We start from the raw sequence: 14023 nt of genomic DNA, 5'->3' as shown, positions 1-14023 counted from the left end.
GTTCTGTGTATATTGCTGCACTATTGTGTGTCCTCCCTATCTGTGCTCTCATACCCATTGGGATGGTCTGTGGTTCTCATCCTGTAAATATCATCAGCTGTAGGAGACCGCACCTGTTACAAGACAGTTGTCAAAAGCATTTGATGATCATAGCAGCCTTCCAGTACCTAAAGGGGGCCTACAGGAAAGATGGGGCCTACAGGAAAGATGGGGAGGGACTCTTTATCAGGGGGTGTAGTGATAGGACGAGCGGTAAAAGTTCTAAACTGAAAGAGGGTAGATTTAGATTAGACATACGGAAAAAATACTTAACTGTGAGGCGGTGAGACACTGGCCCAGGTTGCCCAGAGAAGCTGTGGCTGCCCCATCCCTGGAGGTGATCAAGGCCAGGCTGGATGGGGCTTTGAGCAACCTGGTCTAGTGGGAGGTGTTCCCGCCCATGGCAGGGGGGGGGGGAACTAAATGATCTTTAAGGTCTTTTGGGTCCAACCCAAACCATTCTATGATTGTATGATTTCTACCCATTCCTAGTATATTGCCAGCACCCTTGCTGCAAAGTACCAGCTTAAAGCTTGGTTAAAGTCACTGAAGAGACTGTACTAAAGCTAGCTATCTCCTGCTCTCTAAAAGAATTACTTTTGTTCAGCACTTATTTACCAGCAACAGAAGGGTTCCAAAAAGACAAATATTCCTTAGAAAAAATGATGTCTACGCAAACCTCCACTTAGTTGCACTAAGTATTAGCTTTGTATCTTGGTGTAATGGGACTTGATCTGCACTCATGTAGATCTCAAAGTGTGGAAAGCTGTTTCTTATCTGTCTCCATCCCCTAAACAGCTGCACAATAATGAGAAATGATATATATGCCAGAATTGGTTTTGGAGAACAATTTTTGACCTATATAGTAGAACAGAGCTAATTGGAGCAGGCAATGTTCCTTCCTAATGGTTTAATTTGAACTTCCTGACATTCCACAGCAAATACATGACTCAGGACTGTCCATTTTATACATGGAAGAAAGATACTAAGTTAATGGAACAGAGAAGAAAACAATTTTTAAGTAGAGGAAGAACATTACCTACAATTTTTATATAAAGAATAAGATGATTTATTTGCATGTTTGTTTTTGCATCACACAAGCAAAACCTATTCTATTATGAAGCACAAAGAACAATAGCTCTGTATTTATGAAGCATGAGAGACTATACCCTGCTTTGGCTCACAGATAACATGATTGCTGACCTTTGCAACAGAACACAGGGAAAAGCCCATGGTTTAACATGCATTATTTATCTTTATTATATGCAGAAGTAAACTGGGGCTCTTCTACACAGGCTCTTTACTATATTAATGCCTTAGACAGCGCTCTGGCATTAACTACAGTGGAAGACCATGTGAAAAACTTCAGGTAAGATTCCCAGTGAACAGTAGAATGGCTTATTCTGAATAAATAGGTTACCCAATTAAATACAATCTCTTTTTGCCTCCTAACAGACCCCAGTGCATAGCACTAACAGGAGCTCCTATGATCAGGCCTGCTCTGCTAGACATCACACATACTTTCACAAAGAACAACGGGCTGTGCATCTGTTGTGAAGTGTACACGGTAAGGTCAACTCGTATAAATCTGAAAATTCAGCACCAGTGGGTGCTGCAGATCTCCATTACACATTCCACTCTCACTCAGCACGCAATGTTCCCATTGGTGCTGACGGGCATCTGTGCAGACCATGAAAGAGATTCGCACTGAGAATGAATTTTGTCATAAGTCTTGACAAGAAAGCTATCGGCTGATACAGAGCCTGCTGGTAAATGCCTCATTGAGATGCATTTCAGAGTTCGTAGTAGACAGACCAAAAAATCGTTTGAAAAAAATAATGCATTACAAGGACAGATTTTATTTGTCTTTTTTTTTTTTTAATAGACACAGCAAGGCTTTAAAAAACACAAGACAAACAACCTTGAAGGATTATAGTGCAAGAGTCAAATTACCTAGGACCTATCTTTAGCTTTGTCACCAATTTGCAGTGTTGGGGGTTGGCAAGTAATTCAGCTCTCTTTGCAGTGGTTTCTCCAAAACTGTAACAATGCTAATTTGGAGGCTAAACATGCTCTTTTGAGAACTAAAGAGAGGAGTAAAGTATATTTCTAGTTATAAATACACAGGAAACTATGTATCTTAAAGGATGAAGATCTAGTCTCTCATTAGGACAGAACAAAAATAGATGGGTTTGTATTGTAGAGGAGAAAATGCATTTTAAATATTAGAACGACCTTTTAATTTTGAGAGGGAAAAAAAAAGAACAGCTCATGGCACCAAATGGGGCTGCAGAATTTAACTAATGGAGTCAGTCCAGGCAAGTTAATGTATTCCTCTACAGGAGTGTTGGAATAATTCATTTGATGCTGCCACATGCAGAAAGGGAGTACAGAAGATCTACATGTGATTCTTCCCAAATCAAATGAATCTATAAAGAGTGAATGGTCCTAATTCTTCTCTACTGTAATTGTTAGCTTTTCCACTGCATTCAGTAAGTGTAGAATCAATCCCAACAAGATCCTGAGATTATGCAGAGATCCTGACACTACGCAGTTTCAGGATCTGAAAGCTGAGTTTCAGCAAGTTTTCTGAATTCTTAGGCATGGTTTTCTAATATTAATACTTTCTAAACTGAGAATTCATTCCTGTCTATATGAAAAACTAAGTCTATTTTGCTAGTGTAAGGATTTTTTTTTTTTTTTTGTAAATTATTATTTCTTCCGCAATTTAAGCTAAATTCAATTTGGTTGGTAATAAAAGTGTGACACAACGACCTTTTTGATTTTCAAAATTGTGGTGAAAAGCAGATGATAAAATTCCTAGGGACGATGCTGAAGAGCAGCCTACAATATTTATCATAACAAATACAGCGAGACTATTTAGCCATAAATGTAACACCCAACATATTTTGCGTCAAAAACTGACATGCTGTTAGCTATGCATAAAGTTTTGAGACACCATGCCAGACAGAACATCTTCCATTCCTTTTTCCCAAAGGGCAGCAAGGAACTTTCCAGGAACATGGTGATAGATAGTTCAGAGACAGGTAAAATAAATATGGCAACCGAACATAAAGATGATTTAAAAATTATTTGCCTCTGATATGATGGCAGCATGTTGGCTTAAACAGGCTGTTTCTAGCAAAAAGGGCTATTCTGCTTTTACTCCCTGCTTTCACGTGAAATATTTTTGCAAGGTTAATCTTCATTCAGTCTGCAAATTCACTGGACTTCTTGTACAATTGCACAAACATTATTACCACTGATACAAAGGAGGAGTAGGGAAGTACATAGATAGGCTGTCATCTGACAGAAGGGTGGGACTGTCCCCTTGGCCAGCAGAAACATATTGTGCAAGCCAGTTGTGAAACTATCCTCAGGTACGCTCCTTAGAGAGACTGGGAAAAAAGGTAAGATTTTTTTTTGCTCCTCTCCTTACCTACAAGGGAACTTCAACCTTATTGTTCAACTTGCTATTCCCAGCTCTTCACACTACTCTTCCAACAGCCAGGATCAAGCTGTTCTGAAGTTACACCCATTACATCCAAACAAACTCCAGTAAATTTACTATCACCAAAGAATGTAGCATGATCTCCCCATCCTTTCCTTGTACTTCCCAAATAGCCATAAGAAGTTCAGAAACATACATGAGGGACTACACCTAAGCGAGCATCAACCCAGCCTACTCATCTATTTTATATATATATATATAATTCTAACAAAAAAGGCACAGATAAAAACATGACATGAAATCTGCCACATTATTTCATAGCTTCTTTCTCAATGCTATTTTCTGGTTTTTAGATGGAACTAGCTGGAAAGTTTATTTTGAAGCCCTCTTTTTCTAGCAGCCAATGCCAATTCACTGAAAGTATTGCAGTTATTTCTACATCTACATAAACACATAGTACATCCCATTTTCTTCCAGGAAGGAAAAAAAAAAGTTTCATTAAGGCTGAAAAGTTTTGAAAGTACACTTTGGGTTTACATTCAAAATCAACTTTTAGAAATTAATTTTGAATTAAGTGATCCTCCCCGTACATTTCATTTTGGAGAGAATTTCTTGCTGTTCAGGTTTTACACTGTTCTTGAATGGGAAATAAATTTTGAACTTACAGTATTTGCTACAGACAAAAAAAAAAATAAATCTAAATATCCCTCAGCTCTATTTTAACCAGTGTCCCAGCTTAGCAAAATAAGCTACCTTATACTAACTTACTTTAAAGGCAAAAGATTTAAATATGAATTTTGAAATATAGTCTCCTGAGCACAAGTTTACCAAGCCTTCAGAGCTTTATATTATCAGAAACTTCTACCAATTTCTCTAATTATCTGTACCATTGCAACCATAATTGCACCTTGCTAGCATCCTCGAAAACATTAGAAATTTTAAAAAGCATAAAGGAATGAGTTCTGCATGAAATGAAACTCTGCAGCAAACTAAAGTTGAAAACTATCTGTTTATAACAAACCAAACTGGTAACACTTCTGGAGTTAAGCACACAGAAATACTCACTGGATTCCAAGTGCTTCCAAGTCAGCGCCATCCTTCTGGCACATCTAATTACTGCTTCTGTCTCTGATGTTGCTGGACACGCTCCCACAGTTTACAGTTCTGCTCTTCTATTCTGCCTTGGAAAGCAAAGGCTACCTGTCCAGCCCGATAACACTAAAACCAGTATCTGAGACTCTTGAGTGTCCTCTCGGAGTTTCATCGTCACTGCAGAAGGTCTGGACTATCGATTCAGCTTCCTAAAGACAACATGAAAGGGAATAAACACAGCCTAACAAACCTTAAACTCAAACTTAAGAGCACAGATTTTTTAAAATTGACTAAATTCCAGATACATGCTTCCCAAACTTATCTCAATCTTTCTAAAGGCCACACTTGCAGACTTGATGTCTTCCCTGGACCTAATCTTTTGGGGACCCACTGCCCATTCTCTGCTGCCAAGTCAGTGTATCACATCTTGTGATTTGGATATGTACCTGGATTTTGTCTTATTAAATTACCAGATGATCACTGGAAGAACCTGGTGACAAAAGCATTTGCATCTTTAATTGTATGGCAACAACCCTTTCCTCTTACTATTAATAGATAGGAGCTTAACCACGTGTATTTAGATCTGCTTAGACTTGTTTATGTAGTCAAGTCAGGGAAGAACTTTATTCACTCTGAAATGCTTCATCATACCTTAGGTATTTTTCTAAGATGTTACAATCCATAGTAGTCTGTCTTTCTGTCAGAATCACTGTATTTAAGTAGCATTAACAGCCTCAGCCCTCTTGAACAGAATGTGAATTATGTTAGCAGCACAGTTCTTTTCAAAGGGCTGAATCTCTGCAGACCCTTTTTGGAAATGTATTTTTCTGACTTTCTCCACTCACTCCCATGGCAGACCAGGTAACTCCTTCAAAATCACCGTGTGATGTATAATACAAAGCCTTCTTAATAATATTTTCTTGTATCATGCAGGGACCACGCAAGCTGTGTGTTAAGGAGATGAACAGTGGCATGGCAAAAAAGCAGGCTTGGCTTACAAAGAACAAAAGAAAAGCCTTTTATGCAGCAGTGGCAGCTGACAGCTTCAGAGATGGAGTCAAAAGTCTACTTCAGGTAAGCTTTTTGTTTACAGAACACATAGAAGAGTGTAACATGAAAGCATCCCTTTATGTAAAGCATTACTGTTTACTTGTTAAGAAGTCCTGCGTATATATGGATAGTGTTACAAGCAGAAAGGGCATTCTGGGGGTACATGTATTTACATTACAGATTATTTCATAAAGAGATCTAGTTCTGGGCTATGGAATTATGAGACAAGGCAGACTGATTCTCTCATAAATGACTAAGACACTATTATAAAAAAAGAGAGGCATCTACAGGGCAACATATGAATGTCTGTGCAGCCAACACTTGATACACTTCAATTCTATTGTTTGGTATTACACAGCATATTAAATATCTGAGAATATTTTTGCATTAATTCAAAACTGAAAATTTGTAATATACATTTCCTGCAAACAGAGAGGCCATCTAAACAAGAGTCTGCAATATTTTTCTATTACTGTAAGAATACAGCAAATCATTTCCAACAGTCCATTTAAAATGGCCTTAATGAAGGCACAGAGGCACTGTTTTCATATTCCCCATCTCCTCCTCCCTCTCACATATATGAATATTTAAACATACAGGTACAGAGAAAAAGTGTAGAGAAAATTCCCATCATCTGCATAAAATGCACTGAAAAGACATCAGTGCAAACTGAGACAGTAAGGAATTGACCAAAATACTCTGGGCAACAGTCACCCACTGGTGGGTTACCAGTGCTCTTTGTACACTTGCTGAATGGACAGTACAACTGAGCAAGATGAAATATTAATAAAGATCCCTTTGTTTTATCAAAGCCTCACAATGACACTTCATCTTGGGTTTATACATTGTCTCAGTAGGAGATCTTTCTGATGTTTTTGAGAACTGTTACAGTCTGATGATCCTTTCCATTACTGCTTAAACACTATTACCAAAGTCAACTACTGGACCACAAATAATTCCCTTCCAGCAAACAGAAGGATAACCACATCATCATTATTGTAACCTAAGGGCCTCTGCATTGCTTTGCCAACCGATTATTCGCTTCAATATAAATAGTGCAGATGTACTGGTGCTACTCAAAAAAAAAATCTTAGAAAGGTTCTTATCTTAGAAAGGTTTATCTTTTTTGTTAGTAGTAAAATTTGGCAACTGTAACAGCTTGACAAGCCGGTGTATTTGTGGGTCTCCTCCTGAAGGTTCCCAAGACATTGAGTATTTAGATTTCTATAAAAGTTAGGTTAGTTGAATCTAGATCTGACAACCCTTACTTGTTTGGGTTTTAGCACCCATGCTCAGTTATGCAGGCAATCTAATATCTTGACAAACAATTTGTTCTTCCTGTTTATAAATTGTAATTTTATCTACAAAGTATGCTCAGCTAATTTTGGATAATCTTTTGGAAAGAATACAGCAAACAGAACAGCAATAGTTTCCAAGTTCAAGGCAAAGAAAATTATTCTTAAGAGGATATGCCTTCTCTGCATATTTGAGGTGTTTTAAGACACTTCAGACCCAGTTAATCTATTGAGTATTCCAAATCTGATAAAAGCTTTATGCTATTATGTTAGAATGAGCATACAAACAGTGCTTGAACTCTCTCTTGATTCCAAGTTATTGAACCATTTTAATGAGAGCATGTCAGAAGAAATGCAAATGAATGCTAATTTAGCGAAACTACACTTCTGTCATCTAAAATCATTTATAGTTGGAATGATTTAGAGATAATCTTTCTGCATGGGTATGAGCAGGAAGGACATTCATGAAATGCAATCTAGTTGTAAGTGTCTCCAGAACATTACTTCAGTTATCTTTTGCCATTACTTTTCATTTACAGCAAAAGCATGTGTGTGTACCTTCTCAAGCAGTGTTTTAATATTGTTAGGCCTCAGGCTTGGGTAGAATGAAACCAAATACCTTGGTGATTGGATTTAAGAAGGACTGGAGAAATGCCACTGCTGCGCAAGTTGAAAACTATGTGGGCGTTATACAGTAAGTCACAGTTCAGCATCTCCTTTTTTTACTCCTTTTAGACTAGATTAATATAGCATTTCCATACAGAACTTGACGCATAGAAACAACGTAAGAAAACACCTACAAATCTGGGTTCATACATGCTAGCTCCGTAACAGAAGTTTCTGCCCATTAAAAAAGGCTCCTTGGCTTCACACACCTAGCAAGATCTGCTTAGAAAACATCTGGCACTGTCAGAGCTGATGTGGCTTGACAATGCTATACATAAAGAAGCTGCACAGCTGTCAGCAGTGCTTTTGCAGAACTGTATTTTCCCATTTTTAGTGGGCAGGAGCTCAGAGAAAAACAACCCTAATGTACATACTTAGGGAATAAGAGTACATCATGGAATTCTTCTTTTAAGCCTAGGAGACAGAGGAAGAGTCTTGCTTCAAATCTCATGTGTGCCTAAGGCTCAGCAGCTCTGTGGGTTGGGGTTTAGCCAGTAAACAGTCATTTAGAAACAGGCTTCTCAGATTTTCGCTGAAAATTCACTTGTAAAACTGAAGCGAGTTAAAAGAACAACAAAACCCACCTCAGCTTTGTTTTTTCCTCAGAGAAGGGAGGAAAAAAATTACCCAATGCAACCTAGTTCCTAAAAAGCGTTGTCAGAAAGACCCATTTCAGGAATAGCCTATCTGTTCCCAAGCCCAATGATACCCTTTATTGAAATGAGGGAAGAAAGTTGATAGTACTTTACTTAACCTTGGGCAGTTCCCTGCACAATTTTACCTAGAGCAGCCTAGTACATGGCAGTAGTATCTCCCTGCAAGTACTAACGCTTTTACTGATCTACTCAAAGTAGCTCTCCTCATTGATATGCATTATGTGAAAGGATATTTATTCCTCTTTTTCTTTCTTTTCAGTGATGCCTTTGATTTTGAGCTTGGCATGATTATCGTCAGAATTAGCCAAGGATTTGATATATCTCAGGTCCTCCAGGTTCAAGGTATGCGGTGACTCAATAGCTGAATACCTATGCTGGTTACATACTCAGCACAAGAAAGAATTTGACTGGTATGCTTAGAGTCACTGTGTGGTTTCTATACTAGTTCCTACACCCATAACTTCTACAGTTCCTCCTTGCTTCTGCAGTTGCAGTCCTGCCCAAAATCCCTGTTGAAGCACCAGCAGTGACAGAAGGAGGCCAAGCCTCACGCATTAAAGGGCTCTGCACACCAGAGAACTCAACTCCCAAAGCACTTCCAGCACAGGCACAGACTAAAGCAGTAAAATCATGCTGTGCCACAGCAACCAGTCACTCTGTGGCCTTTTTCCTTCCTGCTCTTGGCATGTCTTCCTCCTTCTGCCTACCTGAGGTCTCTGGGACTGGCGGGAATCAGAAAGCTGCGCTTTTGGTACCACCTCTATGGAACACTGGGGCCCAGGAAATTTCCACCTATGCAAAAATTTGGAATCCACAGGAAACGCCAGTTCTCTTTTTCACCTTTTTGTTCATTCTTCCTTAGGCTAGTGGTGCATATCTCAGGGGGAAAGGGACATACCTTCACGGACGCATGCCATCAGGGTGGAAAAGGTAGAGGGAGACAGAGCATGCAGGCAGCTGCACCTAAACGAAGGGCTTCCAAGAGCCACGTACAGCGGTGGCCTTCGGTTTTCCTTTTCATCTTTAGGACACAGAGGTCTTACTGATTCCTTAGGTACCCTGGGGAAGGAATGACTCCATATAAAAATCCCATTGGAACAATTCTCTAGGTCTTCGGTATAATTTTCCCACGTCTCTGAAGTTTGTCCATTTGAGCAGACAGATACAGCCTAAACCTGGACATTACTCCTAGCGTCCCTTGTCCTCCTCACCAGAGAAATCTTGTGTGTTATAAATGAATTAGATAAATTCTATAGACAAGGAACGTAGGCAGGCATGAAAAGAATAGCGACTCTTTGCTGCCGCCTGCTGTAAATCTGCCTCCAGCTTCTCCCCAGTTTCCCAGACACACAGACTGGCGCTGGGGAGAACACCCAGAAAGGACGTGAGTACCTTAGCTAATTAAAATGAAAATTAACTCCCCATTGAAGAGGACAGATTCTAGTATGAGGCAACCCTCAAAAGCAAGTAATCTCTCGGAATTAAAAGGCACCAGAGACTCCTTTAAGAAACAAGGGTAGATGAATATTCACCCAGCAGACTCTGGCAGCTTGATGTGCATGGAGAGTGCTACAGGGCAAAACTGCGGGGACTTAAGAAAAAGATTCCAAACTAATCATGCTTTTTTCCTCCCTCTTGCTGATAAATTAAAGAGATCTTCCTGTCTCTTTGCTTGCTCTAAGTCAGAAAATGATTGCTCAGAAGATACAGTCATTAGAACACTAATGAAATTACAGCAAATACCTACTTTGCATTCTTACAAACTAGCAAATGTTCTCCAAGTGTTAAGACACGAGGAATCAGAAAAAATTAGGAACACAAGGGGAAAAAAATAAAAAAAAGAGGAAAATCCTCAAATACGCAGAAATGTTTTGAAGCAGATAAAGTCTCTGTAGTGGAAAGAAAGAGATGATTGTATTTTATTATACCTGCTACAGCATTCTGTTTAACAGAGAAACTGAAAATTTAGTTTTGAGTAACCGTTAAGTTAGTGACTGTCACCATGTCATGGATTCTAAAGTAAAAGAAATTATATTCTTTTCTGTTGGCAAGTGAGAGTGCCAACAGAGCACTGTCTAGCTAGTGAAAGTTTGGGTTGGTGGGTTGTTTTTTGGTTTGGGTTTGGTGTTTTTTTGTTTGTTTGTTTTAAACACAGTGTCTTAAATGAATTTACCTCACTTTTAGTCTATGTATTACTCAAATAGAAGTTTTCCTATGAAAAAAGCTTTCTGCAGGCAAATGCGTGTAACATATTAATGAGTGCCTCACCATAATATATAATCCACAATAACACATGGCACCTTTTTCTCAGCAAAAGTCTAATATTGCTAAGAAGAAATGGTTCTTTTATATTACTGAATTTACAGAACTGGTTAGCTAAATCTTACATCTTCGCAGCAACTGTTGAAAAAATTAAAACATCAAAAATATTTCAGCATAGAAACTGATTGTATATTCAGGATCTTTACATATTTCTGAGAATCTCAAAGTCCAAAGCCATGAGACTTTGTTCTTAGAATAGGGACCCAAAGGCTAGAACTCAACACATCAGCTTTCTCACTTTAGGAAAACAGCTTTCCTAATGTATTTTCAAATTCTTGGGGCAAGAAACCAGCTAAACAAATCTGCAAACATAACTCAATAAATAGTATCTCACATAACTATAAAATACAGTAATACTAATTTGATCTGGAAGAAGAAATCTGAGCGCAGCTGAGTAGCACTTCAGTATATGCCACTGCCATTGGTGTGGGCACCCTAAGTTAGGGCTTCCAGAGATTAATTCGGCTTCCTCCTCCCTATTGGTTTGCAAGGATTTTGCATTTTAAGAGAATTCTTCCTCCGAGCAGCTTTATATTGTGTACAAAACAGCAATTACATCACCGCCATCAGTAAGTGATTTAATTTAAAATAGAAAGTGATGTGTAACCGATACCCTTACTATTCCCAATATACAGAGGAATTAGAGAAGCTGGAGCAGGAGAGATTGGCACTGGAAGCTACCATTAAAGAAAATGATTTTGAAGAAGGAAAAAGCGGCATCTGTGGATTCTTCAAGAAAGCCAGCATCCTCAATATCTCAAAACATGAAAAAAAAAAGGGTAAGTTCCACAATGACAACTTTTCCCTGACCCGTCAATACAGCACCAATATGCAAACCGGACTTTGACTCCAAGGACAAAACTCCTGAGCCACACAGAAGCCCCTGGAACAGGACCCATCCGGTGCAAACCTGTCTTGGTGGCCACAACCATGTAATGCAGAATAGAGTGACCATCTTCTGCTGGTAGGGCACACTACCTCAATACAACACAACTATTTCACCCCCCACCATCAGCTAGGTGAGCTTCCTAGCTCAGCACATAGTTATTAAGGCTTGAGGCGTACAGAACAAGTTGGGTTTTGTTTTGTTGGGTTGGGGTTTTTTTAATAGGGTGTTTTCAGTTTTTAAACAAAGGCCTTTTTTTCTCCTCTTTAAAGAAAACAGGAACATATATATGCACAATATTCAGGGAACAAGCAATCTCACTTTACTCAACATACACACAGGCACCCCAAGTACCTAGCTGAAAAACAGGTAAAAATGGCACTACTGCTCTATATTATAAGCATAATTTCATTAAAACGTAGAAATTAAGGTGGTAAAAGTACTGAAAGTACATATACGGCATGCTGTCAAATAACTAATTAACACATAAATGTATAGGTGATGAAATCAAAATTACATTTCAAATATAGTAAAATGATACAGAAAAACCAGACAGAATTAAAGGTCTCATTTCACAATTGCTAGGCTGTAATGATAATGACCCACCTGAAGCCATGCTTGCACGCAGACAAGTATTTTCAGAATTTTCACCTGCAGAGACTATTACATCTGGCTGTGCGTGCAACTCCCACAGGTATCAAGAAGATCTACAGACTGAAAACATAAAATGTCATTATTCTTTACTTGGCAGACTTCAGTTCATTTTGCAGGCTTCAGTAGAATATATTTTTATAACAAATACCACAAGAATGTGCACCCCTGTTTCAACTACCCTTTTCGATTTAGTTCAGAAAGACATAAAGGAAATATATATTACACACTTTGGCTCTATATATGAGATAGATGATGTTAATAAATATCCCTGCCTCTCCATTTTGCTTATGCATTCATCCTCCCCCCAGAGCTGTTGCATCTTCAGCATAGATGCTCGAACGGTAGAGGAAAGCCAATAACTGCCTTAGAACTACCCCATCCACACTCTAGAAAGACAAGAAAACCAAACAAAGCATTTTCAGAACCTAGCAGATCAGAGTAAAACCTCTAAAGAAGCCTGTCTGCTCCATCTAAAATACTGCTCTGACACTGTCTCTTTGAAATCATTGAAAGAGAAGCAGTAATAAAGCCACAGGCTTCAAAAGATGGAACGAGAGAAGGTATTGTTAGTACCTAGGCAAGACAGTGCTTTCTAAAGCCAGCCAAGCAAACAGCAAGAATCAAAGTTTATTTTCAATTAACAACGACCCTCTCAAGCATAGGGAAGTTGCCATATATGCTTATGTTTTCTGCCTTCCAGTCGACGACCCTCTCAAGCATAGGGAAGTTGCTTATGTTTTCTGCCTTCCAGTCTTAGCTCCACCTGTGCTCCCGCTGTACCCCATTAGCTGTCTTTGTCCGCTGTTACACTGTGCATTTCAGGGAGTTCTATATTTCACAACAGACAGCTCAGCTTGTAAATGATACAAAATGATGCCCTTTACTGCTAATATCCATCAGATATTTCCCAATTACTTTTTAAGGCCCCAGTGAGTTTTAAGTTACCTAAAAAGATCCACAGAACAAATAATCAGATAACCATTTTCGAGAAGTTATAATCTAGTGACAAAGTATTACACAAGCTTTGGTTTCTGTGTGTTTTAGTATATTAAAAGTCCATAGCACCTGCACTGTAAATTTTTTCAGATTTAAAAGTGTAGCAATTATGACAGAAACAGTTCATTTTCCTGCAGCTTTCTCTCCACTTGGCTCCCTAAAGCTACTCATTGCCTCACTCATCAGAAGTTTTTCCACATTTTTTCCTTCTCATTACAGAGAGCACCATTAACACAATACAGTCAATGCACGTGGGGGAATTCAATCAGAAGCTGCTAGAAGCCAGCACTCAATTTAAAAAGAAGCAAGGAAAAGGCACAATTGACATTTGGTGGCTGTTCGATGATGGAGGTAAGGAATTTGAGTAAGAACTGCAGGGAGAGAGATTTCTGTGTTACCAAATATAAAAACAGACTTGGGAACCTGCACAAAACCCTTTTCTTTTAAGATTACGTAGTGAATGTTCTGCCTGGCTTAAAATGTTTTAAGATTAACTTACATCCAATGCTGCCGAAGTGAAGAATGGAATTTGTACCACTCAATGCACTAATTTGATCTTCCTGCAATTTTATATGTCCTTCCAGGTCTAACAATCCTAATTCCTTACATTCTAACTATCAGGAAGAAGTGGAAAAGTTGCAAATTAAGGATCTTCACTGGAGGAAAAGTCAATAGGATTGAAGAAGAAAAACTAGTGTAAATATAACTATATTTGTCTCACTGTTTAAAAAGTTTGAATATGAATATAATGCATATACAGCAAGAAGCTGGGAATTTCTCAGCCCAACTGGTGTGTTGTACTGTTGGCAGCATGAAAAAATAATTATGTACTTGATAGAAAGGTGTTGAACTTATGCCATAGCCTTTAAGGCCCAGTGTAAATGGTGATTACCAAAGGAAACTCACGTCCAGCATT

At 38.7% G+C, this 14023-nt stretch overlaps 1 protein-coding gene across 2 annotated transcripts in view; it reads left to right on the top strand.

The window, feature by feature from the left end:
* The window catches only part of SLC12A1 (solute carrier family 12 (sodium/potassium/chloride transporter), member 1), a 49588-nt gene that overhangs the window by 27808 nt on the left and 7757 nt on the right, over window positions 1-14023 (top strand). For both annotated transcript variants that reach the window (XM_009886143.1, XM_009886142.1), the window contains exons 15-22: window positions 1309-1408; window positions 1495-1606; window positions 5516-5656; window positions 7515-7621; window positions 8509-8591; window positions 11207-11350; window positions 13327-13458; window positions 13692-13803. In XM_009886143.1, the coding sequence (XP_009884445.1) occupies window positions 1309-1408; window positions 1495-1606; window positions 5516-5656; window positions 7515-7621; window positions 8509-8591; window positions 11207-11350; window positions 13327-13458; window positions 13692-13803 (931 nt within the window). The remainder of the gene's footprint in view (window positions 1-1308; window positions 1409-1494; window positions 1607-5515; window positions 5657-7514; window positions 7622-8508; window positions 8592-11206; window positions 11351-13326; window positions 13459-13691; window positions 13804-14023) is intronic.

Source organism: Charadrius vociferus, unplaced genomic scaffold (genome assembly GCF_000708025.1).
Source record: "Charadrius vociferus isolate BGI_N301 unplaced genomic scaffold, ASM70802v2 scaffold365, whole genome shotgun sequence".
Taxonomy (NCBI): domain Eukaryota; kingdom Metazoa; phylum Chordata; class Aves; order Charadriiformes; family Charadriidae; genus Charadrius; species Charadrius vociferus.
The sequence above is the reverse complement of the archived record's forward strand: the minus strand, read 5'-3'. Positions and strand labels throughout refer to the sequence as shown.